General features: G+C 53.8%; 2 protein-coding genes across 8 annotated transcripts in view; both read right to left on the bottom strand.

The window, feature by feature from the left end:
- Nucleotides 1-16,753, bottom strand: part of NADK (NAD kinase) — a 28,289-nt gene extending 11,536 nt beyond the window's left edge. Inside the window, exons 1-3 of one of the 3 annotated variants that reach the window (XM_039248360.1) lie at nucleotides 2,179-2,269; nucleotides 1,706-1,806; nucleotides 1,335-1,553 (exon numbers count right to left, since the gene is read on the bottom strand). In XM_039248360.1, coding sequence (XP_039104291.1) covers nucleotides 1,335-1,513 — 179 coding nt within the window. In that variant the 5' untranslated portion in view covers nucleotides 1,514-1,553; nucleotides 1,706-1,806; nucleotides 2,179-2,269. Of the gene's footprint in view, nucleotides 1-1,334; nucleotides 1,554-1,705; nucleotides 1,807-2,178; nucleotides 2,270-15,508; nucleotides 15,633-16,615 lie in introns of those variants that run through there. The other 2 variants (XM_039248358.1, XM_039248359.1) reach the window with 2 other exon arrangements.
- A 3,829-nt stretch (nucleotides 16,754-20,582) lies between these two features.
- Nucleotides 20,583-26,562, bottom strand: part of GNB1 (G protein subunit beta 1) — an 87,002-nt gene continuing 81,022 nt past the window's right edge. For 4 of the 5 annotated variants that reach the window (XM_039248409.1, XM_039248411.1, XM_039248410.1 and 1 more), the window contains 4 exons: nucleotides 25,799-26,000; nucleotides 24,761-24,977; nucleotides 22,522-22,637; nucleotides 20,583-22,277 (listed from right to left, as the gene is read on the bottom strand). In XM_039248409.1, coding sequence (XP_039104340.1) covers nucleotides 22,531-22,637; nucleotides 24,761-24,977; nucleotides 25,799-26,000 — 526 coding nt within the window. In that variant the 3' untranslated portion in view covers nucleotides 20,583-22,277; nucleotides 22,522-22,530. The remainder of the gene's footprint in view (nucleotides 22,278-22,521; nucleotides 22,638-24,760; nucleotides 24,978-25,798; nucleotides 26,001-26,562) is intronic. The other variant, XM_039248413.1, reaches the window with a different exon arrangement.

Below are 26,562 nucleotides of genomic sequence, written 5' to 3'. Positions count from 1 at the left end.
ACTGCAGCAGTCTCTCTCGCCAAGTCTGTCTGAGGGCCTGTCCTGGGGTCTACACTTGGGAATCAAGACCCGAGAGGCCCTCCCTGAATTATGTAGATCAAAATTCTAACAAAAATGCTCACACGGAGCTGTACAGTCAGGAAGAAGGACTCTACTTGAATGCCCCGACTCGTCCAATAAGTGAAGAATGCCTCAGCCATGGTCACACCAACCACAGGGGCTACGGGCAGCACATGTCCTGGGGACACCGCCAGGTGGCTGCCCTCCGTCTCTCCCTGTCTTCGGGGGTCCAGCGCCCACCCTGACAAGGGCTTGAGGGAGTGAGGAGGACACCCCCACAGGGACAGGCCAGTGGGCCCCCGAGAGTGCACGGGGCAGGCTGTGAAAACCTCAGGGAAAAATGCAGGTCACGGTGGGTCTCACTCAGTGAGTGTTTACGTTTAATGTTTGCTGCTCGAGAACCAGGATGACTGGGCACATTCTTCTCTCCTTCCTCCACCAACACCCACAGGCAGAGGCCACCCTTGACCTCTGTCACTGCGCCAGGCTCTGCGGTCTCTGAACGAGAAAGGATGTGGGCCGAACCCCACAAAACCAACACAGTCCTGCCGGGAGGCAGACCGACCGAAAACCCAGGCCAAGGCCGAGGCCACAGTGCTGCGGCCGCCTCTCCCAGGCGTGTGGCTGAGAGCTCTCCACACAGAAGGCCGGGCAGACACCAGGCAAAAGAGAAGGGCGCTGCGGGTTCGTCCCCCTCTCCTGGGAGAACCACACGCTTTTTACCCAATTCTCCCCTTTGCATTTGATAGACGTGACCCTTGCTTGCTTCTACCTAAAACTCGCCCTGTTTGTTGTTCCAGAAGCCAGGGTGACATCCACGGGCGCCACTGCAACACTACTGGCAGGCTCTCCACGCAAAGCGCTGTCACCCAAGCGCATCGTGTGACAACACACGCTGCGGGCTTGCTGGCGACGGTTCCCGGGGCGGGGGCGGGGGCTGGCCTGCCACCCTGAGGCCCTGCTCCGCCTGCCACCCCAGGGGGCCTGCTGACCACGCCTGCAGGCACTGCCTACACCCCTCAACGCCCAGAGTTGGCGCCAGCACGGCCTGACACGGCAGAAAGGGACAGTCACACTGTGCTGTGCACCAGGCAGGTATCTGTGCCCTGCTCTTGGAACCTGGCCCCCACCCCATTGTCCGTGCATGCGTATTAGTCAGCACCCCCAACCCCCCTCCCCCCCCCCGCACATACTCCTTAAAAGAACCTCCATCCCGGTTTTAGGAAGCCAGAGTGTGCAGGTGAGGATGGTGGCCGGAGGGGGGGTCCTTGTACCTGAACTCTTTGGTGCTTGCCAGGGCGGGCGAGGCCGACAGGCTGCGGGACTTGGCCCGCCCCCGGGTGGGATGGCCGGACCCCCAGGCCTCGTCCCCATGGCATGCAGAGCAGCGGTATGAGGCCGAGTCTGTGCTCGGCGCCTTGCTCACGCTGACTTTCTCTTGTTCCGTTTCCATGGTCGGTAAATGAGGACTTCGATCAGAAAGACACTGATGCCTTAATGAAACAAAGTAAGTAAACATATAAGTAGCAAATAACATATACACACATGCACGCACCCATCACAGCGGGGGACAGAATGGCTCACGTCCCTTGTGCCAAAGGACTTGAAATAGACTCTTTCTATCACAAAGAATTCAGGAAACTACCTGTGGTTTTCAGTGAGTCTAGAGGAGCTAAAGGTCAAAGAACAAGAAAGAACTTGCTGCTGGAGCCGTGCCACGTTTCTCCCACAGACAAGAAGGGCCAGCTGTGAGGACAGGTCGTGGGCAGGGGAGATGGCACGTCAGTAAGGGGTAAACCGCAGGTGCCCGGTGTCACGTGCCCCCCAGCGCAGGCGAGGTGCGTGGACACACACGGGGAGCCCGGCCCCGGGCCCCGCAAACAAGCCCGAATTTTCAGTCCAGCACCAATAAAACATTTGCCAAAACGGACCTATTTTAGTCCTTTTTTTAAATAGGTTTTTTAAACATTTATTTATTATTTTTGAGAGACAGAGAAAGAACACAAGCAGGGGGAGGGACAGAGAGAGAGAGAGGAGAGAGGGAATCCCAAGCAAGCTCTGAGCTGTCAGCCCAGAGCCCCACATGGGGCTCGAACCCACGAACTGTGAGATTATGACCTGAGCCGAAGTCAGATGCTGAACCAACTGAGCCCCCCAGGCGCCCGGACCTACTTTAGTCTTAAAGAAAACTCCCTAGTGAAGGTAGAGAGCTTTGCCTTCTGACCACAACACAGTAAGATCCGGAAAAGACAAAAAAGCAGGAACAAAGGAAGCGATCCTGCAGCACTGGGGACTGCCTGACCTTTCTCCTATCCAGCTGACGGTTCAAATCGTACATCAGGCCAACATTACGACACATCGAAACGACAAGAATATGTAAACACAGACCAGAGTCTAGGCTGCCCCAGTAAGCTGTGCTGCGATGTCTGAGAATGAAGAGCAGTGAGTGGAGACTTAACCCTATAAAGCCAGAAACGGAACGAAATAAGCCTAAGAAAGAAGAGGGGACAAAAGTAGAGGCAGAGATCGGCGCACTGGACAGCGGAGGAAGGACAGCAGACGGCCTGAAGCAGAGACCAAGGGCCTAAACAGGACTCAGCTACGAAAACCACCACCTGGGGGCCCCCGGGGGAGAGCAGGCGGGACACGTTCCCGGAGAGGGGACACCCCCGAAGGGGGCACCCCAGGGTGCAGCCCAGCAGGGTAACCAGCCGCACCACCCACTTCACAAGGACAAGCAGAGGCTGCCGCCAGAGGAGATGAGGCAGAAGGGGGCTCAGGGACGGTGGACAAGCCTGGGCCTCTGGGTTAAGGTCAAAGGTGATGGCATCCTTGCACTCCCACCCTGGCCGCACCTTACAACCACCTGAGGAGCTTCAGAAAACAATTCTCACACCCAACCCAGACCAAAGGCATCAACAGCCTGTTGCTGTTTTTTCAAGGAGGCTCCATGCCGGGCGTGGAGCCCAGCTCGGGGGTTGAACTCACGACTCTGAGATCAAGAGTCAGATGCTTAATGTGGGTGCCCCAAAAGGCACCAGTTTTTTTTTTTTTTTTTAATGTTTATTTATTCTGAGAGAGAGCGTGCAAAGGGGGCAGGGCAGAGGAAGGGACCGAGAGAATCCCAAGTAGGCTCCACGCTGTCACTGCAGAGCCTGATGAGGGGGCTCCAACTCAGGACCCTGAGATCATGACCTGAGCTGAAATCAAGAGTTGGATGCTTAACGGGCTGAGTCACCCAGGTGCCCCTATATCAGCTCCCCAAGTGATTCTACCTTTTAGCTAGGGTTGACACCACCTGTGGATGTTGGATTACTATCCTAGTGGATCAATATCCTCCTGCTTGAGAAACAGTGATGTTTTACCCAAATATATGAAAAAATCTTTCATAAAAACCAAAACTCAGGGGCACCTGGGGGGCTCAGTCGGTTGACCGTCCAACTTCGGCTCAGGTCATGATGTCACAGTTTGTGGTTCGAGCCCCGCGTTGTGGTCTGCGCTGACAGCCTGGAGCCTATTTCCGATTCTGTGTCTCCCTCTCTCTGCCCCTCCCTCGCTCATGATCTGTCTCTCTCTGTCTCAAAAATAAACAAACATTAACAAAAATTAAAAACAAAACAAAAAATCCAAAAGTTAATAAAACATGTCTGACATAACCACTCCTACTTGATACTGTACTGGAGGCCACAGCCAGTGTAATATGGCAGGAAAATAAAGTAAAAGGCATAGAAAGAAAAGGAACAGGTAAAATTGTACTGTCGGGAGCACCGGGCCGGCTCAGTCGGGGGAGCGTGTGACTCTCGGTCTCAGGGTCATAAGTTTGAGTCCCATGTTGAGTGTAGACACTACTTTAGAAAAAACTGTACTGGGGCGCCTGGGTGGCTCAGTCGGTTAAGCGTCCGACTTTGGCTCAGGTCATGATCTCGCGGTTGGTGGGTTCGGGCCCCGCGTCGGGCTCTGTGCTGACTGCCAGCTCAGAGCCTGGAGCCTGCTTCAGATTCTGTGACTCCCTCTCTCTCCGACCCTCCCCTGCTCACGCTGTCTCTCTCTCTCTCTCTCTCAGAAATAAATAAAACATTAAAAAAATTAAAAACAAAAAAGAAAAAATTGTACTATCAGATGATGTGATCTTCTATGTAGAAAATTACAAGGCATCTGCAAAAAGGTGACTACATCTAATAACTGAGTTTATTAGCAAGGTTGCAGGAGAAAAAAAATCAATATACAAATATCAACTGTATTTCTGTGTACCAGCAACAAACAATAAGAAATCTAAATTTAAAATTATGACAGCATTGAAATATAAGATGTGTAGGGATATAGTTGACAAAAAAAGTACAATACCGAATTCGAGTTATACGTCACGGGATGTCACGTACAGCAATGAGACTTTCAGCTGCTAAGAGGCGCACTGTTTGAACGGTGCTAAGAGAAAAGAGCTTAAACGCTGTCATCGTAAGGAAACAATCTGGAACTGTGTGGCGACGGACGCTACGAGCCTGACTGGAGTGGTCATTTGTGACAACAGAGATATCGTTATGCTGTGCACCTGAAACGAGTTTGTCACACACCAACTGTACCTCAGTAACAGTAAAGCGTGCAAACCCTGGACGCTAAAAATCATGAAATGCTGCCGGCAGAAGTGAAGGAATCACGTGCGTGGCGAGAGACGCCGTGTCTGCGACGGGAGAAGTTGATGTTGTTAGGATCTCAGTTCTCCTCAAACTGACTTACAGACTCTCCTCAATTCCCACACACAAAACCCGGTAGACTCTTCCAAAGAAAATGACAAACTGCTCCTAAAACTCAAATGCAAATGTAGAGGACCCGGAACAGCGAGAAGACTGCAAAGGCGCTACCCGACTTCACCGTCTGTCCTGGCACCGGACAGCGCGGTCCCGGCATGGAGACACACACAGACTGAGGAGACACAACAGAGTCCACAATGATGCCCTCAACACGGATACAAGCCATGGATTTTCTTTTCTTTTTAAATTTGTTTACTTATTTGTAATTAAGCGATCTCTATACCCAACATGGGGCTCAAACTCATGACGGTGCAATCAAGAGTCTCACGCTCCACTGGCTGAGTCACAATCGATGGATGTTCAACAGAAGAGTCAAGGTGATTCAACAGAGAGAGGATCATCTTTCCTTCAAATAGTTCTAGACAACCTTGATAGCCAAGTCTAAGAGAATAAAGTTAAGCTCTTTCCTCACACCACTACAGACATAACTCAGTTTATCACACTTGGCTTTACTGTGCTTTGCACACACTGTATTTCTTACAAACGGAAGGTCTGTGGTGACCCCGTACGGGCACCACTTTCCACGGCATCTCCTTACCGAGTGTCTGTCTCTGGGCCACCTTCTGGTAATTCTCACACTTCAAACTTTCTCACTAAGACTGTATTTGTCATGGTGCTCAGTGATCTCTGAGCTGACAATTAGAACTCCCTTGGGGCGCCGTGACCCTGCGCCCACATAAAACAGCACACTTGAGAGGGAAGTGTTTGTGTGTCCTGACTGCTCCACTGACTGTCTGGTCCCTCGTCTCTCTCCCTCTCCTCAGGGCTCCCTGTCCTGAGACACAATGTTGACACCGGGCCAATCGATAACCCCACAGTCGCCTCTAGGTGTCCAAGTGAAAGAGTCAAACATCTGTTTGTCTCTTTGTTTTAAGTACGTTCTGCCCAACATGGGGCCTGAACTCACAACTCCGAGATCAAGGGTCACAACCAGGCACCCTGCACACCTCTCACTTTAAATCGAAGCTCAGTGAGGAAAGCGTGTTGAAAACTGAGACAGGCTGGGGCCCCTGGGTGGATTAGTCGGTTAAGCGTCTGACTTTCGCTTAGGTCATGATCTTGCGGTTCGTGGGTTCGAGCCCCGTGTCGGGCTCTGTGCTGACTGCCAGCTTAGAGCCTGGAGCCTGTTTCAGAGTCTGTGTCTCCCTCTCTCTCTGACCCTCCCCTGCTCACGCTGTCTCTCTCTCTCTCTTAGAAATAAATAAAACATTAAAAAAAAAACTGTATTAAAAAAAAAAAAAAAAAGAAAACTGAGACAGGCTGAAACCTAGGCTCTGGCCCCGAACCACGGAGCTGTGGACGCAAAGGAAAAGTTCCTGAAAGGCCTCAAAAGTGCTGCTCTAGTGAACACACAGTGACAAGAAAGCTGAACGGCCTTTTTGCAGATCAAACCAGCCACAACACATCCTCAAACCACAGTCTAACCCACAGCAAGGCCCTGACTCCCCTCGAGTCTGTGAGGGCTGAAGGCGGCAAGGAAGCTGTAGAGGGTGAGCTGGGAGGCAGCAGGGCTTGGTTCATGAGGGTTAAGGAGAGCAGCCCTTACGTGAGTAGCTGTCACATGAGAGTGCAGGTGAAGCAGCGGATGCTGGTGCAGAAACTGGAGTGAGTTCCCCAGATCGGGCCGAGGTCATTAATGCAGGTGGCTAGGCCAAACAACAAACATTCAACGTAGGCAAAGCACCCTTATTTAGGAGAAGACGCCGTTGAGGACTGTCACAGCTGGAGAGGAGAAGTCAGTCAGTCAGAAGCCTGGCTTCAAAGCTCTGGAGAGCAGGACGACTGTCCCACCAGTGGCTAACACAGCTGGTAACTGTAGGATGAAGTCAATGCTCACTGACCACGGAGAAAATCCTCGGCCCTGAAGAATTATGCTACTTCTACTCTGCCTCTGCTCTAGGAAAGAAACAACAGAGTTGGAAAGAGTCATCTGCTTACAACATGGTTGACCGAATATTTTAAGCCCACTATTGAGATCTACTGTCCAGGGAAAAAAGACTCCTTTCAAAATATTACTGCTGACAGTGCACCTGCTCACCCCAGAGCTCTGAGGGTGTACAGCAAGGTTAAGGCTGCTTCCATGCCTGCTAACACCACAGCCATCCTTCAGCCCCCAGAGTAAGGAATAATTTCAACTTTCAAGTCTTATTACTTAAACACATTTCACAAGGCTATAGCTGCCATGGATAGGGATTCCTCTAATGGATCGGGACAAAGTCAATTAAAAACCTTCTGGAAAGGATTCACCGTCCCACATGCCGTTAAGAACACTGGGGGTTCACAGAAGAGGACACATATCAACACGCATAGGAGTCTGGAAGAGGCAGACTCCCATACTGGTGGAGGACTCTGAGGGGGTCCAGCCGTCAGGGGAGGAAAGAGATGCAGGGGTGGTGAAAACACCAGCAGAACTCCGATCAGAAGTGTGGTCTGAAGAGGTGACCGCACTGCTGTGATCTCGAAATAGAGCCTGAATGCATGAGGATCTGTTTCTTATGAACGAGCAAAGAAAGTGGCTTCTTGAGCTGGAATCTAGTCCTGGTGGAGACGCCACTAAGGTTGTTGAAATGACAAAGGATTTAGAATATGACATGCACTTGGGGCGCCTGGGTGACCCAGTTGGTTAAGTGTCTGACTTTGGCTCAGGTCATGACCTCACAGCTCGTGGGTTCAAGCCCCATGTCGGGCTCTCTGCTGTCAACGCGGAGCCCCTTTCGGATCCTCTGTCTCTCTCTCTCTGCTCCCTCCCCTGCTCACTTGCGCATGTGCTCTCTCCCTCTCTCAAAAATAAACACTGAAAATAGAATATGACATACACTTCGCTGATAACGCAGCAGGAGGGTGTGAGGGGACGCACTGCAATTTTGGAAGAAGTTCTCCTGTGGGTAAAATGCTATCAAACAGCACCGTATACTGCAGAGAATCATCCTTGAGAGGAAAAGTTAATCAGCACAGCAGAGCTGATTGTTGTCTTATTCTGAGAAATCGCCACGGCCACTCCAGCCTTCAGCACATGCCACAGTGACCAATCAGCGGCTGTCCCTTGAGCTCACATGAAGGTTAGCATTTTTTAGCAGTATCTATTTTTATTAAAAGATTTTTTTCTTAATCTTTATTTATTTTTGAGAGAGAGAGAGTGCGAGAGAGAGAGAGTGCGAGAGGGGGAGCAACAGACAGCGAGGAAGGCCCAGAATCTGAAGCAGCTGCAGGCTGTCCACACAGGGCCCGATGCGGGTCTTAAACCAACCAAACCGCAAGTTCATGACCTGAGCTGAAGTGGGACACTTAACCGAGCCATTCAGGTGTCCCAAATTTATTTTTATTTTTTAAGATTTCATTTTTAAGTAATCTCCACACTCACCAACAGGCTTGATCTCACTACCCTGAGATCGAGTCGCACACTCCACCGACTGAGCCAACCAGGTGCCTCGGCAATATTTTTAAATTAAGGCTTGGCATTGTTTTTTTTTTTTAGACACTGCACACTTCAAGCGGCTATAATACAGTATAAACGTAAATTTTATGTGCACTGAGAAACCAAAAAGATTCATGTGACTTTACTGCAGTAGACCCCAATTTGCAGTATCTCTGAAGTGTGCCTGGACAGAGATTAACGCAAAATGGAATATACACCGAAATGTAAGAATCAAAATTATAAAACTTTCAGAAGAAAGCACTGAAGAAAATCTTGGTGGCCCTGGGTTTGGCAAAAAGCTCCTTAAATCAAAGATCACAAACTGTTAAAGAAAAAGCTTGACAAATTCATTACCATTAAAGTCTTTTATCTTTGTAAAACAAGTGTTAAGAAAATGAAAATACAAGCTACAAGCAAAAAATATTTGCTACACGTACATGTCACAAAAGCCTTGCATCCAGAATGCATAAAGAATTCTAAAAACTTAGAAAGAAAATGGGCGAGAGATCCCAACTTTGGGCAAATTCCCCAAAGAAGATTTATCACCTGGAACTAAACACATGAGAAGATGCCCCAAGCGTGAGCCATCGGGGAAACACAAGTTCGAACCACAGTAAGACTCCCCGTGACAGCCCATGGAGCAGGCGAAGCAGCAAGCACACTGACCGCAGCGAGGGCGCCCGTGGCCGCGGAGGACCTGGGGGCCTCCCGCACGGCTGCCGGGAACGAGAACCGTACGCCGGCCACATGGCGCGACCACTCCACTCCGGGGCGCGGCCGAGATAAACGAAAGCGGGTGTCCACACAAGGACTTGTATGTGACTCTTCGTGTGATGCCCTGAAGTTGGAAATAAGCCTCCACTGAGATCTGTGCTCAAATGTCCCTTTCTCAAGACTTGCATGCCCTGCCCCCACACTCAATTCCTTGTCTTGGACGGAGGTGGTCACTCCCTGCCCTTATGTTACTCTTTCCGAGGGAGACGGCCTGTCTCCCTCGCCGATTCTGGATGGAAGCTACAGAAATCCTGTTTTACTGAGGGTTCTGAGGGCCTGAACGGGCCTCACCAAATTCACACGGTCATGAGCAGCCAAGGGGAGAGGACAGGCCGGCAGCCACGCGCTGAAGGCCAGAGCTCAGGGCACAGGCTGGCCTGGGCACAGAGGCCCGGGCTCTCCCTCGGCATGCGGTGAACACTTACACCCAGGGAACCGGATGGGCTCCCCAGGGGGCGGGGGCGGGGGCGGGCGGGGGGGGGGAGGGGGGGCAGGAGACTGGAGAGCAGCAGGGCTTTGGGGAGGCAGGGCTGGGGATGGTGCCAAGTGGCGGGAAGGGAGGACAGAAGGGCCATGCGGGGACCCGAAAAGGCTCCCGGACAAACTGGTAAGAGACACACAACGGCAGACTTTGGCTCAATATGTGGAAAAAAACACATGCCTATGTTCACCTCCTTATTACAGTAAGAACTGTCCAAAGGGGGGCGCCGGGTGGCTCAGCCAGTGGGGTGTCCGACTTCAGCAGAGGTCGTGATCCCACCGCTGGTGAGTTGAAGGCTGTTCAGAGTCCGTGTCTACCTCTCTCTCTGCCCCTTCCCCGCTTGCAATCTGTTTCTCTCTCTTTCAAATAAACATTTAACAAAATTAAAAAAAAAAAAAAAAAAAAGAACTGTCCAAAGGATAAATAACCACTAACTTAAGCGAGCGCCTCCTCTGTGCCCGGCGCCGCTCGGCTGTGCCTCGCGTGACCCTCACGGGGCCCTGGGAGACCGGCACCAGGAGTGAAACTGGAACTATCACACATGAATTCACAACTTTAGAAGAAACGTCAGTGAAAAACTCAGTTTTGGGCCACCCGGGGGGCTCAGTCAGTTAAGCGTCCAACTTCGGCTCAGGTCACGATCTCGCAGGTCCCAGGTTTGAGCCCCGCGTCGGGCTCTGCGCTGACGGCTCGAGCCTGGAGCTGCTTCCGATTCCACGTCTCCCTCTCCCTCCGCCCCTCCCCCGCTCTGGCAAGCGATCTCTCTCTCTCCCTCTCCCTCAAAAATAAATAAACATTACAGAAAAATCTCTCCTTTGCTTTGAGAGATTCTAACAGGTTTGGTCATTTGGGGTCAACTATACTTTGGTTAAAAAATCTAACATTTTTTACTAATAAAACCTCGGCAAAAGTAGGGGGAAAAGTCAGTCGTGAGCTGTTACCAGGAGGCCGTGGGGCACCCTCACCCCGCCACCCTGACAAGGAAAACGAGCCGGCTGCAGACGTACCCCCCCCCACCCCCGTGCCCTTCTCGGTCCGGGGCTCACAGCTACCCGCTGGGCGGAAAGGGCAAAGCGGCCCTCGGACGAGCAGGCTGTGATGAGGTTACGCTTTGAAAGGAAATCATCACCATTGTGGGAGCAAATGACGTCTGAGAAAAACAGGACAGGCTGACAAATGGCACAGAAGCTGGCTGTGACACAGACAAGGGTGAACACGGTAAAGACGCCGAGCCGCCAGCGCAGGAGGGAGGTGTCCGGACGAGGCCGAGCCGCTGGCGCGCACACGCCTCCCTCCAGCTGCGTGGAAACGTCCAGGGGAACCGGCGCCCGCCCCGCCAGGCCACACACCACAATCACCCTCACAACGAGCCTCGCTGGGCGGGTCTAGGACACCGACGCCCAGGGCCACTCGGCCAGGCCGCTGGCCCTGCTCACGACCCCAGCGCCCAGGGGCCAGGACCCGACAGGCAGGGCGGCCTACTGGAGGGCCAGGGTCCTAGAGGAAGGACGACCCTGCAGTCGCAGCTCCTCGTCGCGCCCGAACTCCCTTCTGAATGAACACGAGGCGCCCCCCTGGGCTCCCAGGAACGCGGCGCCCGGGCCGGGCCTCTGCTCAGACAAGCCTGCGAGCGCTTGGGCCACCGCACCGGGCCACCAGGCAGCCGCAGGTAAGGAAGGGACGCCTTCAAAGTCCCACTGGAGACAAGTTTAGGAAACAGTAATCTTAATCCAGCAACAATGCAAATGGCTCCACATGGGGCTCTGCAGCTCCGTGGGTCCCCACACCCCCTGCAGCGCGAGGGCAGGGGACGCTGTAATCGTAATCCTAGGATGTGGGCAACTGTCATTCCAAGGAAGGACAGAATGAACTACCTAGTAAGGTCACTAGGGCCCTGAGAAGATAAAGAGATTAAACCCTACAATGCTATTTTTGAAAGGGTTATAATTAATTTTATAATCACTGGATTTCTATATAATTTGTTTGCCATCCGGGTAACATTCAAAGGAACAAATCATTCCGGGTAATTCTCATTTAAATGGCGGAGGGGAAGGTCATGTCTATAATCAATGCTAAAAGTTTAATTTATAAGTTTTATTAGTGAGGAAATCAAGGGGCACCTGGGGGGCTCAATCGGTTAAGTGTCTGACTTGGGCTCAGGTCACGATCTCGCAGTTCGTCAGTTCCAGCCCCACGTCAGGCTCGCTGCTGTCAGCGCAGGGCCTGCTTTGGCTCCTCTGTCCCTCTCTCTCTGCCACTGCCCTACTTGCATGCGGTCTCTCTCAAAAATAAACATTAAAAAAAAAAGCCAAATAAATATGGGCTTGAACCAAGTAGTAAGTAAGGGCTCCTTCCCAGGCACCGAGACCCTCTGGGAAGGGAAGATCCATCATGACAAAGGCTGCCACCCGGCATGTGGCACGCGATCTTCCAAGCTGCGTCCACCAGGCCAAAACCACTTCCCACCAGCTCCTCAGCTGTCCCTGTCTCCTCTACAGACAAATGTGCGGGTGACGCTGTCTCAGCTCCCACTCACAGCTCAAGAATCCTATGACACTGAGTCAGGGCAATACTTTGTACCTGACAAATGCTGTCTGTGTTAAACTTACAGTGACGTACGTCAATCGTTTCTCAATAAAACTGCGGAAACAAAAGTGAACCTCAACCTGAACTTCACACCTTAAACAAAAATTAACTAAATACAAATCAAAATGGATTATGTCAGGTGTAAGACACAAACTACAAAACTCATTAGAAAATGTAGGAGGGGCGCCTGGCTGCCTCAGTTGGCAAAGCATGTGACTCTTGGTCTTGGGGCTGTGAGTTCAAGGCCCATGCTGGGTGGAGAGATACTTAAAAAAAAAAAAAAAACCTTAAAAAAAGGAGGGGCACCTGGATGGCTCAATTGGTTGAGTGTCTGACTCTTGATTTCAGCTCAAGCTGTGACCCAGGGTCGTGGGATCAAGTCCTCTGTCAGGCTCCAAGAGGAGAGTGAAGTTTGCTAGGGATTCTCTCTCTCTCCCCTCTCTCTCTCTCTTCTTCTGCCTCTCACGTTCTCTCTCTAAAATAAATAAAATTAAAAAAAAATTTTTTTTAATGTTTTATTTCTAGGAGAGAGAGAGAGAGAGACAGCGTGAGCAGGGGAGGGTCAGAAAGAGAGGGAGTCACAGACTCTGAAACAGGCTCCAGGCTCTGAGCTGGCAGTCAGCACAGAGCCCGACGCGGGGCTCGAACCCACAAACTGCGAGATCATGACCCAAGCGAAAGTCGGACACCCAACCGACTAAGCCACCCAGGTGCCCCTAAAATAAATAAAATTTTTAAAAAATCAAATAGTATTGTCTAGAAGCCTTTTTAAATTTATATTAGCTTTTAATATTTACTTGCAAAGACTAATTTGATGACTGCACGATAATCTAATTTACATAATAATATTGAATATTAAAACTAACTTTTAAGATTTAAGTATTTTTTTTGACAATGATGAATCAGGACTCTCATTTAATTCAGGTTTGTTTTGGGGCACCTGGGTGGCTCAGTCGGTTAAGCGTCCAACTCGGCTCAGGTCATGATCTCACGGTTTGTGGGTTTGAGCCCCGTGTCAGGCTCTGTGCTTGGAGCTAGTTCAGAGGATGAACCTGCTTCACCTTCTGTGTCTCCCTCTCTCTCTGACCCTCCCCTGCTCACCCTGTCTCTCTCTCTCTCTCTCAGAAATAATTTAAAAAAACAAAAAAATTTTTAATTCAGGTTTGGTTATGTTAACTGCTTTAAAAAGATGAAATTCTGGGGTGCCAGGGTAGCTCTGTCAGTTAAGCATGTGACTTCGGCTCAGGTCACGATCTCACAGTTCGTGAATTTGAGTCCCACAATGGGCTCTGTGCTGAGAGATCAGAACCTGGAGCCTGCTGTGGATTCTGGGTCTCCCTCTCTCTGCCCCTCCCCTGCTAGCACTCTGTCGCTCTCTCTCAAAATTAAACAAACATTTAAAAAAAAAAAAAAAAAAGGATGCAATCTGAATTCCTTCCAAGTTCATTCAAGTTCCTGACAACATGAATCTAATTTTATTTTTATTATTTTTTTAAGTTTTATTTTTTACTTAAGTAATCTCTACATCCAGTGTGGGGCTCGAACTCAACCCCAAGATCAACAGTCACAGGCTCTCCCAGCTGAGCCAGGTGGATGCCCCAGTGTGAAACTATTTTTTTAAAAAAACAACTTTAGGGGCATCTGTGTGGGTTAACCGACTGACTTCAGCTCAGGTCACAATCTCACGGTTTGTGGGTTCAAGCCCCACATCGGGCTCTGTGCTGACAGCTCGGAGCCTAGAGCCGCTTCGGATTCTGTGTCTCCCTCTCTATGGCCCTCCCCCACTTGCACTCTGTCTCTGTCTCTCAAAAATCAATAAACACTAAAAAAAATTAAAAAGGAACTTCGGCATTGAGATGTTTTATTAGACAAGTATTCACAGAACTCACGTGGTGGAGAGGGGGACACATGGAGTGGCCAATGAGGCACCTGGGACACTGGTCCTACCCACACCCACAGACACACGACGCACATAATGTCCAGTGTGAACTCTCCATCCGTATTTGTGGAAATACTGAATGAAAAAGGAAAGCTTATTTGGTGGCAGAAACAGGCTCAAGCTCACTAGATGACACTAAGTTGGAAAATAAGTCCCTATTAAATTGCCTTTCCCTTCTCCCCCCATAAAGAATGCCCCAGGCTGGCAAGGACGTGATAACACTGGGCATTCTGCGCTGGCAGCGGACTGTCCAAGACAGACTTTTGGAAAGTTCCCTGGGAACATGAACCAAGAGCCTAAACTGAAACCCCGTAAACTGAACAGGATTCGAGACCCAAACGGGGCTTTTATATACAGGTGGCTGCACTCTTCCCAGGACAGGCCCAAGCAGCTGGAGGGCCCGTCAACAGGTGTAAATTAGGATGGCAGTGACCCTGCTGCAGGCAGCCTGGAAGGTGTGGTGCCCCCTCCCCCGCACGCCCCCTCCCCTGAGAGCTGGGCCTGCTTCCAGAAGCTCCTTCTGGCTGTTCTAAGTCCTTGCTTAGAGAAACTGGTGATTTGAGTGGTAAAGCCGGGGGCCATCAACTCCCATGATAAAACACCTGCCTCTTCATCTTGCAGGTTAAACGTCCCTTTTCTCAAAGCAGTAAACGCAACAAAATCAACTGCTGTTTCCCCTTTGACTTATCAGCCGCCTCCACTGCCCAAGGGCTGCGTCTGGGCAGCGTCTGGGGGACCCCCTGCCATCACTGGGGTTTGTGCCGGCAACACAACCTGCCGGCAAGTCAGACCCATCACGAGGGCTCATCCCAAGCGGAGCCACTGGGCGAGGCCCTGGCTGGCACCTGTCCCTGCCCTCGAGTCGCCGGGAGGCGGGGGCAAAGGTCCCAGTGAGGAAAAGCCTCGGTGTGACCGCTGAGAACCGGGTGTGCAAGGCTCGGGGGGGGGGGGGGGGGGGGGGGGGGGGGGGGGGGGGGGCGGGACTCGGGGAATGAGTCCTTGAAGGGCGTCATCCAGAAAAACGGGAAAACAAGTCACTTAGAAAAGCAGGACGTGTTCGCAAAGCGCAGGAGGAAGTCTTCCCGGTGAGCCAGAGCTGCGCCCCAAGACGGGAAAGTAAAAGTAACCTGTTACTCAGAACCAAAGGCGTCCGTGTGCGTGGGGCGACCCCGGCCCGTGACCCCCGCGGGGACCAGCCGCCGCGTGTCGCCGGAGGGTGTCCGGCACCGAGTGCAGGCGCTTTCCGGTGACCCGGACCCGCCGGCGGGGGCCGGCCCGCCAGGCTGCCCGCCAAGGGACCGACTCAGGAGGCAGCCGTCCGGGCCAGGTCGGCGGTCGCGCCCCCTCGTCCCCCACCCTCGGTCCCCAGCCTCCGGGCGGCCCCGCGACCACGGGCGGCGGCGACCGCGGGCGGAGGGCCGGGCCGAGCGGCCGCGCGCACTCACCGTTCGCTGCCCCGAGCGCCTGCGGGGCCGTCCCCTCTCTGGGCCGAGCCCGCGGGCACCGCCGCCCCACTGCCGCTCGCCGTTGCTAGCCGGCCCCCGGCGCCGCGGCCTCCCCCCGCCCCATGGCCGCCCGCAGCCCCACCGCCACCGGGACCGCGGCGCCGGCCCGCCGAACAGCGATGCAGCCAGTGCGCACGCGTGCGCGCATGCGCAGCGCAGGCGCCCCGCGCCGCGCAGGCGCCACGCCCCCGCGCACGTGGGTCAGCGGGCAAGGACTTGGGGCCCAGGTCGGCGGCCTTGGGGTCGGGGGCCTGGGGTCGGGGACCTGGGCTGTCGGCGGTAGGAACCTTGGATCCCGCTCACCCCACCGCTTGGAAGCTCGTCTGGCCGTCCGCTGGCACCCTTTGTCCCTGACCCCTGGCCTTCCCCGCTTCCCCCCACCCCGAGGGTGGGCTGGCCGCGGCCGCGCGAGCGGTGACAGCACCCGCCTAGGATTCCATAACTGACAGGGTGTGAATCTGCTGAGAAGGAACATATTTGGGGAACCAAAACTCAGTTGCGAGCAGCTGTGGCAGCACTGGCCGGCCCCTCCCTGCCAGCACAGCCGGAAGGGGGTGGCCTGGGCCGGGCTACCGTGGGCCTCGCCCACCCCCAGCAGGCGAGCAGGGACTTGCACCCCGCCTGGACTGCAGGGGCTCTGGACTTGGAGTGTCAGAGGGGCCCCTCGATGGTGACCTGCTAGCACTGTCCGTTTCCACCCCTGCCTCCCCACGCCCCTGCCGCCACTGGAGGACCCAGACAGAAGGGAGGAGGGGGCCAAGGCCACAGTGCCCACTTTGCACCTTCTGGTGCAGCTGCAGGCCTTCCCCAGTCCACCCAGGAGTCAAGTGTCCCGATAGTGCGCCGGGCTCCTGGGACACGTCTGTGAATTAGCTGATGCAGGTCACTGTAGGGGACCCCTGGGCAGTGCACAGCTGGGTGCTTGGTAATCTGCCTGGCTCCCAAGTGCCAACCGTTATACCTTGTGCACACTCAGGCGTCCCACACCTAGTACGGACTCCAGTGCTCTGCAACCGCCTGACTTCCAGGTTTCCACAACCCCCGTACCTGCTGTTGTCAGTCTTCTCTGGCGGGGTCTCTCGGCCCTGTGTCCAGAGACTTGAAACACAGAGGGGCACAAGACAGGACATGTCTCACTGCTGTCCTAGGACCACTGGGCAGTGGGGTCACCAAGAGTGAGTGGAAAGGGGAGCAAGGGTGGCAGGAATTTGGGGTGATTTCTCAAGCTCTGTAACTTCCCCTTCTGGTTATTTTGGAAACCCCGCCACTTCCCTATAGTGACCGCCAGCCACACCCACAGGAGCATCCTTTTGACCTGCACATCTGGGATATGATCATTAACATAATACTAATGCTTGAGCCAGCACTTAACTATGTTCCAGGCATCGGGGCGAGGTCGCCCAAGAACCTTCTAGATCAGAACAGTCTATAGAGAAGGCACCAAGGCCGACGAGCCAGCCTTGTAGCTAGCCAAGTTCACACAGCAGGCCCTTCCTGTGTGTGTCCCTCTCTAAAGGGAACTTGGGTCGGTGTTTGTAATAATGGAAAGCCTCTGTCCACCCTCGATCTCAAGACTTAGGGCAGGAGTGCTTCCCCATTTCAGAGATGAGAAAACAAGGGCTGTGGTTCCTTCACCTGACCCCGATTGTGCAAAATTTCCCAGCAGGCCCCAGTCCCACTCTGCCCTGCCAAAGACTGGCCAGTAGTAATGGAAACCCCCGCCCGGCCCCCCGAGGGCTGACCAGTAATAATGGAAGCCGAAGCTGGGAGGGGCGCCTTCAGGCATCCGGAGGTTCCTAGCGGTGGTTTGGCTTGGGCTGAGTCCAAAGGCGGAGTAGGAATAAGCCAGACTTGGAGGGGAGAGGGAAGTGCCAGCAAAAAGGACAACGGCTGGTGTGGGGATGGGGGATGGATGCCAGGCAGGCTAGTTTGCGCTGGGCTGAGGATGAGGGTTCTGCCTCAGGATCTCAAGGGGAACCTTTCCCAGCACTAGTATTTGTTTGTATTTTCTTAAATGTGACTTGTGACTCCTGTTTTATTTAAGCCTCAGACCCCAAACACTTAGATGTACCCTCTTCTGAGGGTTGAGTGATGGGGGATAGCAGGGTGGGTGTATCAGGTGGTGGGAGAAGGAAGCTGGGTCATGGAGAGTAGAGCCGGATAGGCTGGCTGCCTGCACAGATCTGGACTCATTCAGACAGGGTGGGCAGTCCTGCATTTTAAGTGCAGTCTCAGTGGGGTGGGGGAGGCACCTGGGTGGCTCAGTCTGTTAAGCGTCCGCCTTCAGCTCAGGTCATGATCTCACGGTTCATGGGTTCATGGGAGCCCTGCGTCGGGCTCTGTGCTGACAGCTGGGAGCCTGGAGCTGCTTCAGATTCTGTGTCGCCCTCTCTCTCTGCCCCTCCCCTGCTCACACACTCTCTCTCTCAGAAATAAATAAAACATTAAAAAATAAGTGCAGTATCGGGCGTGGCTCTAGGGTGAATCAGGTGCTCCTTCGAGTCCTGCTCCCAGCTCACCTGGAAGTTGGCCTCACCTGTGCCTCACAGGGGTGAGGGGTGAACAGATTGCCCAGCACCCAAAAGCGGAAGTGGCCAGGAACCCAGGTGACAGGGGTGGCAGGGAGGGACCAAGGCTCCCTGTGGAGGTGGGTGTCTTGGGCTATTCAGAGGTCACCTCGTCCATGCCCCAGCCCCAGGCCTCTAGCCAGCCCGTACAGGGCAAGTCCAGCCCCTCCTGCTTGGCCTTACCCATCTTCCCCAGAGGCCAGGGTCTGGAATTGCCAACTTGGCTCTCCTGGTGCGAGTGGTTTGGGGACGAGGTGTGGGGGCCTTTCTTCTGCAGGTCTGCGGGGTGCCAGGCACACAGTCCAGCAGGGAATTCTTTTTTTTTTTTTTTTTTTTTTTAATTTATTTCTAGGAGAGAGAGAGAGAGAGAGAGAGACAGCGTGAGCAGGGGAGGGTCAGAGAGAGAGGGAGTCAAAGACTGAAACAGGCTCCAGGCTCTGAGCTGGCAGTCAGCACAGAGCCCGACGCGGGGCTCGATCCCACGAACCGCGAGATCATGACCTGAGCGAAAGTCGGACGCTTAACCGACTAAGCCACCCAGGCGTCCCGGGAATTCTATCTTTGAGTGGGCTGTGAACTTCTCACCAGGTTGCCAGTGAATGGGCGTACCACACCCCCTCTCCCCCAACAGCTAGGAGGGGCTCCGGAGGGGCAGAGGCGGTGCCAGCTTGGGGTGGGTGGGGTCTGGCATCGCACACAGAGGGGCTTGATAAATTCTCACAAGGCCTCTAGGAAACAGGTGCTTCCGTTGTCTGCAGTTTTCCCTCAGAATCTGGGGCACAGGCCGAGTAACTTGCAGCAAGGACATGAGGGGCAGAGTCTGGCCCCAGCTCCAGAGAAGGCTCTGACTGGACTCGAGGAGTGGGGGGCGGTGGGGGGGGGCGTGCAGCGCTAGTTAGAGGAGGGACCCTGCCTGGATAGCACACCCCTCGGCTGCGAGGGGGCTGGTGGGGCCAGGCTGAGGATCAGGCACTGTGGGAGGTGGCAGGAGGCCCCAGTATCCATCGGGGCACAACACTGAGTGGGCATGGTAGGCACAGGGCCCTAGAAGTCACCGAGAGGCCCCAGCTTAGTCCAGCCTCCAAGGGCTCCGCGTGAAACTTGGGACAGAGCCCTTGCAACAGATGTGCCCCCAAGGGCAGGGCCATGACTAGGACAGGAGGGGTGGAGGTCGCAGGGGAGACTGGAGGAAAGGGAGAGCAGGGCCAGCACCCTGGAAGGGGACACATGGCAAAGAGTGAGAAGTCACCTTCCCAGGGCTGTCCAGGTGGCAGAGGCTACGTGCTGAAGGGTCCTGCTCAGTCTATGCAGGCTTGAGTTTTGTGCCTGAAGGCTGAAAATGAGCACAGTCCACCCTGGCTGTGCAGGCGTCCCTTCACCTCTGCGCAGCGAGCTGGCCACTTTCTCGATGCCCCTGCTGGCACCCGTTCGCAGTGGCCGCTTTGCTGAGAAAGTGGGACAGCGATCTCAGAGCCAGCAAAGAGCTGCACCATGCAGGGGCAAGGCAGGGGGCAGGGGACATGCCGGGTGAGGGGCTGGGGCACTGAAGGACAGAGGGAACACGGGGGTGTCCCTGGGCCACCAGTCCCTGCTGAGGCTCCACTGCACCCCGCCCCAGGGCATACCCCCGTGCAAGTCAAGACCTCCCCCCAGGCCTCCCGTCGTCAGCCACAGGAGCACCTCAGATGCTCTCTGGCATTTTGTAAGACAGCCGGCAGTGTCTCTCAGGGAGCAGTGGGGGAGGAGGTTGAAGCCAGGCAGACCCTGCATTCAGATTCAGGCTGCCAGTCCCCGGGGAGACAGCACCCCAGGCAGGGGCGGAACTGCGCGGGAGTCCCCTCCCCCGCTGCTCCATCTTGCTGATAATTGGAGAAGGGAGCCTCAGGCGGGAGTACTTCCCACGGAGAGCAGTCTTCACTTATTTACGAAACCCAAGAAAACTGCCAAGTCACCTTCTGTAACCTTGTAGGAGGAGGAAGGGACGGGGCCCTGGTGGAGGTCCTTTGGGGGCATGCCTGTTCCCAGGGTTTCTCACACTTCGGTGGAGGTGCTGTTTTTCTTATAAGATGCAGTTCTTTTCATCCAGAGGCACAAACCTCGGTGGGAAGGAAAGCATGTGTCTGGAGTAACGTCTGAGGGTATCTTACAGAGGGAGGAGGAGGGAAGGGCCTCAGGCCCAGCAGAGGAGACGCCACGCATGCTGAGGGGCCGCGGCGCGGCCTGGATGGTGGCAGAGCCGCTGGGGCGCTGCTGCCATGCGGGGCCGGGCCGAGGACCCGACCCTCCTCTCAGGGGCTCTCGGCAAGGGGGACAAGAGGCATGGCAGACAAGCAGGCGGCCACGCCACTGACCACACGACCACGCCTCACCGAGTAGGGCGGCCCGGGGAAGACGGCTGCCGTCATGAACCCAAACAGCCTGGCAAAGAAGCAGCCACACCCAAGTCCCTCATGTCAAACTGCTTTATTACATCTTAAATAACAGTACAGTTTAATATAGTATCTATCTTGCATCCAGCCTCCTTGCAATACACTGACTTTAAAATTAAATACAGTGAGGGCACAGGGTGCAGAGAGCTCTTACAGAGGTGTCGATGGAAAGGAAGGAGGGCTTGTGTTTATCCTCCCCGCCAGCCCCGGGCCTGCTGCGCGTCACAGCACAGTTCCGTACAGGACGCTGCGCAAACAAGACAGAGAGAAGCCCCCGCCGCCGCCGCGGGGCGGCCCGGGCACAGGGGGCGGCCTCCAGCGGGACCAGGGAGGTACGGGTGTTACAGAATGACCTGCCTCAGAGGCAGAAGGCTGGTCCCACGGCAGAGACAGGCCAGGAGGGGCTGGCGGAGGAAGGCCGGGTCTCTACTCCCTGCTCCCCCCACCCCGAATCCAACAGCGATCATTTGCAACAGGACTTTTTTTTTTTTTTTTTTTTTTAAAGAAAGAAAGCAAACAGTGACTCATCCTGCTACCCAAGCGCGAGGGGCTGCTCGCTGTACTGCTTCCGGCGCACAGAATGGCAGCAAGAAGTGGACAGAGCTGCGATGGTTACAACTTGAAAGAGGTTATTTCTTAAAAGAAAAAGAACATCTAAGGACTGAGTCCTATATGCACTTTTGAGCATTTCTACAGCATGCGATTCTAAGAGTAAACCCACCCAATATGGCAAACGATCAAATTTTTTAAAATTTAACTTAGAAAGTTTGAGATCATTATTTTCAAAACATTGATTTGTACATGGTTTCATACACAAAGAATTGACTGACTATCCAAGCACAGGACGGGGCGCCTCTCTTGAAAACGGAGGTTCCTGACGGCTGGGGGCGGGGCGCAGGGTAGTGTTAGGCTATTATCGTGAACTTCCCTCCGACTTCACAAGGAAACCCAAGGTGAGACTAGGAACTGAACGGAGAAGGCGGGGGGACGGGCGGGCAGGAAAAGGTGCCTAACCGGAGGGGACTTTTCGTCACGCGTTCAGGACCATCACAGCAGGTGCTTGCTTCCTTTCCTCGTTAGCGTCTTCCTTTCGATGCCGTGTTTGTGCGTAACAATTACGTGACACAGGACAGAAAATAAAAAACGAGGGACTCAGTTTACATCATTAACAACTTCAGAGAGGCTGCACCAGATCCTCTTCCTCTGTTTAACTACTGAACATAAAGGAATATATTGTAAAAAGGAAATATGAATGTTTGCAAAATCCTGTTACAAACACAACCTGAAATTTAGAACCAGTTACAAGATAAAATCCTCAACTTGTTTTGCGTGAACAGCACAAAATAGGGTCACTGACCTAAAATCCAAATGAACTAGTGAAAAGGTGTGTCTGTCTCACAATTACACTCAAGTTTACCTTCTGGTTAACATGTTTATTATAGTATTTCCTTGTAAATTCATTCCAGACAAAAAAGAAAACAAAGACAATGGTCCCGGAAGGAATGCACAATTTTGTTTTAGTTTACAGCACAGAGATTCTTCTCTTAATGGGAATTGTGCTCTTGGTTTCAGCAATAAGTGAAGGAAAAGGTCTTGCCCTTTTGAAGTTCTGAGGGGGTGCAGGCGTCCACGTTAGTAGGGGTGGATAGGAAATGCTATCACTGTCACACTTCAAGGTTGGAATGGTCTTCCAGTCGCCACGACGTCCACCTGCTAGTTTAAACAGAGTTTAAAGCCACGTAAACAGAGAACATGGCTGCTCACTGCTCCCGCTCTTCCTAGCCCCTGCCCGTCCGCCCTCAGGGCACGTCGCTTCCGGCGGATGTGCCGCTCCCCTCAGCACAGTTCCAGGCCGGCCCTGCACAGAACCAGCCCAGCAGCTGTGCAATCCTATGTGCCCTGAGAAACAGGCAGACGCGACGCGCATGCAGGGGAGGCAGCTGGGCTGTCGCATTACCTGTCGACGTCAGTTCCAGATCTTGAGGAAGCTGTCCCAGGACCCTGTCGCCACGGCCATCCCGTCGTCAGTCACCCCCAGGCAGCTGACGCGGTTGTCATGCCCGGCCAAGACACCTGAGAGCAGATGACAGCCCAATCACTCCAGGACCCAGAGGTGCCCCACCTGGGGGTGACACGGTGACGCTATGCAGGGCTGGTTGGCAGGGCCACACGTGGAGGCAGACCCAGAACCCCGAGGCCCAGCCCCTGCAAGGCCCCAATGGCAGGAAAGGACACCAGGAGGCAGAGAAACCACTCTCGTCCAACGCGAGTACAGCACAACAGACTCCTCTCTGAAAACCAACACGGACACCCTCCAGCCACAGCAAGTCCTGACACACAAGAGCCACCGGAGCTCCTGTAGCAAGTGTGTTATGAAGGTAGCCATGACGGCAAGGAACATACACAATAAAAAAGTACAGACACACATAGTGAGTAACTCAGGACCTCTCGCACCAACTTCTGAATATATTCACTATGGTAAGAAGCTTAAACAAAAAATGAAAATATAAGGGCACCTGGATGGCTCAGTCGGTTGAGCATCTAACTCTTGATTTCAGCTCAGATCACGATCTCATGTTCATGAGATCTAGCCCCGTGTCAGGCTCTGCGCTGAGCATGGAGCCTGCTTGAGATTCTCTCTCTGCCCCCTTCCCACCCAATCTCAAAATAAATAAATAAGGATTAAAAAAAAAAAAAAATCTTAAAAAGTGAAATATAAATCACAAGAAAGAAAAATCCAACCATTCCAATCTCAGGGCACCTAGAACCCAAGAGTGTAAGCCTGTGGGCTGATCTTCTGTTTGTAATCCCTGGAGCCTCGCCCAGGGCACAAAACACAGAAAGCCAGAAAGAGATGCAAAAGGGAGGGCTGATGGGATGTCACACAGGAACTCCGTGCTGACCCCACAGGGAGACACGCCTCTGCTGACACTCTGACACTCAGTAATCTGGGTTTGGATATTTATCAGCCAGGGCCGCCTGGGTGGCTCAGTCTGTTAACCCTCTGACTTTGGCTCAATTCATGATCTCACAGTTTGCAGGTTCGAGCCCTGCATCAGGGTCTGTGCTGAGAGCTCGGAGCCTGGAGCCTGGAGCCTGCTCTGGATTCTGTGTCCCCCTCTCTCTGCCCCTTCCCTAAATGTGCTCTATCTCTTTTTCAAAGATGAACATTAAAATATAATAATTATCATCCAGAAGATTCCATGTCTGATCAGAAGACTCTGATGGCTCATTTCAAAGAACCTGTGTCCATTTACTATACTCCTTAGTGTCACAGCTGAGTGAAGAGACAGCCTCAGCTCGATGGATCAGTGTCCTCTGCTGTGGCACCAGACTCAGAAAACTGTTGGGACAGAGGCAGCGGGAGCTAGAAGTATGCAAGAGGGAGCGGGTGGTGGAGGTGGGGAGGCGCAGGAGGCGAGTTCAGCCCAGGGTGGGTAAAGATCCATCAGAAAGTGGGACGTCAAGGTAAGACCCCCCAGGAGACCCCACGTCATGCTCCCTTCCTCCCCCTGCCAAGATTAACTGAGTTGAAAGATTCTGAAAGTGTCAAGTCAGTCCAGCTGCCTGACCGTCCATGTTTAATACAGGATGTTTCTCATCATTTGTACAATTTGTGTTTTATTTTCTAATTTTTTAAAAGAGATTTTATTTTTAAGTAATCTTTACACTCAACATGGGGCTTGAACTCACAACCACAAGATCAAGAGTCACACACTCTACCGACTGAGCCAGTCAGGCAACCCCTTACAACTTGTATTTTAATGCACCTGACAACCACACACTTGCCTTTGATACGTGACCTTCAGACTTTAGACCTGCCCAAGCCTGTGCTCCACACGTAGATGACACGGTTCCACCACATACAGCAGGTGGGGAGAGAAAGCAAGGCAAGGCCCTCAAGGACCCAGCAGTTCGCCCTGTCCCGCCGACCGTGGAGGTTCCCGTGCACCCCACACAGTGTGTGCAGGGAGAACTCCAGGTACCCAGAGAGCCCAGTGCAGATACCCTGGCCTGACAGCGTCCTTCCACTGGGCCACAGCACAGGGCAAGCAGGTGGACTCGGCACAGCATGCTTCTTACCAGCACGAGGTGCAGAAACCTGAACATTTCAGCCTCTGCCAGTCAGGTCCGTCCTCAAAGTTGGGCCCTGAGTGCCGAGGAGGGGAGGCCCAGGAGGCCCAGCGAGCACCCACCTGCTCTGTCGGCCTTCAGCGCGTCCCACACGTTGCAGTTGAAGTCGTCGTACCCCGCGAGGAGCAGGCGCCCACTCTTAGAGAAGGACACCGAGGTGATCCCACAGATGATGTTGTCATGGGAGTAAGTCATGAGCTCCTGATCCGCGCGAAGGTCGAACAGCCTGCAGGTAGCATCATCCGAGCCAGTGGCAAACGCGTTGCCATTTGGAAAGAACTAGAAAGAGAAAGCAAGTACACAAATGCACAAAGAGAAGTAGTGGAAAGAGGACCTCCCCACAGCAGGGCTGCTGCCCGCACAGGAGGGCAAGGTCAGCAGGGGCCAGACTCTGGAGACACAGGGCGGCGGAGCGGCAGATGCCTGGGCATCTGGACGCGAGGGTGTTGGTACTGGGGCGGACACAGCGGCGGTCTTCCCCAAAGAGCAGCCTTCACTGCATGGTCAACTGTTTTCCAAGGAAGCAGGAAGCGCGTGGTCGCCCCTGAGGGACGAGGCTCGTGGAGGAAAGTGGGGAAGGGGTGCCCAGCCCCCACCAGACACCACCCTCCCCACATCAGGGTGACCTGGCAAAGGGAAGGCTCCTTCAGTTGGCTGTGCCCCAACTACGGAGAGGGTGCGGAGGGTGCAAGGTTCCTGCTCAAGGTTCAGCCTCTGCCCTCTCTCCCTACTTGTGAGAGGCTGTGCTGACCGGGTTAACCACTGCCTTGTCTGCCTCCCAAATAGGAGCCCAGGGTACCGCTCACGGGCTCGCCCCAGGGCCGGGAGCAGGTCGGTCCCAGCACCCACCAGGCCCATCGCCAATGTCCGTGCGATGACCAGTCAGCACAGAATCAGCTGGATTCACAAGGACGCACGCCACATCCCACCTAAGCTTCCTACGGGGAGTTCTGCAAATCAGGTTATAGTTACATAGAAAAGACAACATCTGCTCCTGGAAACATTTTAAAACTTAATGGTGCTCTGCAGTACACAGAAAGTAATCTAACTGGCTAACAGCTGGCAGGGGACCCCGACCCACAGCTGAACCCCCAACTCACACAGATAGCATTGATGTCAGACTCGTGGCCGGTGAAAGTTTGCCGGCACATGCCTTCTCGCACATCCCAGAGTTTGGCTGAAGCATCACAAGCACCAGAGACAAACAGTCTGGTGTCAGGGGCGAGAGAAAGGCTCATAACATCCCCAGTGTGTCCAGTGAATGTGGTCGTCTGCTGGCCGGTCTCGATGTCCCACAGAGCACTGCGGTAGGAGCACACGACAAGCAGTCACGTGACAAACTGTCCTTCACACCCCCCAGGACCACAGTAAACCTCTGTGCTCTTACTGAGGACAAATCTACATGCTGTAACGGGGCTTTGTCTGGAAGGGAGACCAAGTGAGCAAACAAAACACAGATGAGAATGTTTGCCATAGGCTTTGGAGCAGCCGTTATCTCCTCACCAACTCAAACACCAGCAAGGGGAAGCCAGTGACCTGCGCCCCGTGGGGGCTCGCAAGCAGCAGCAGTGGCTCCTGGACAGTGCCCCATACAGGGCAGAGGACGGATCTGCCGCAGCCAGCTCGCTGCCCTCTGGGCTGCCACGGGCTAGGACATGGAGACAACGCCAGGTCCACAAATGGCTCAGAGCAAGGCCCGGGTCCCACAGCCCTTCCATGGAGACACAAACGGGAGAGTCCCTGAGTTTGGTGTCCTGTCGATGTCGAGGAGCAGTATTTAAGGGGCATAAAGGTGAGACGCGGACCGCGCCATGAGCAGAGCATGGGCTGCTTCTGTGCTCTAAGCCCCAGGAAGCAATACCAC

The sequence above is a fragment of the Hyaena hyaena genome, unplaced genomic scaffold (genome assembly GCF_003009895.1).
Source record: "Hyaena hyaena isolate Hyena2069 unplaced genomic scaffold, ASM300989v1 scaffold_308, whole genome shotgun sequence".
NCBI lineage: Eukaryota > Metazoa > Chordata > Mammalia > Carnivora > Hyaenidae > Hyaena > Hyaena hyaena.
Note: the sequence above shows the minus strand (reverse complement) of the source record. Positions and strands in the feature narration are given on the sequence as shown.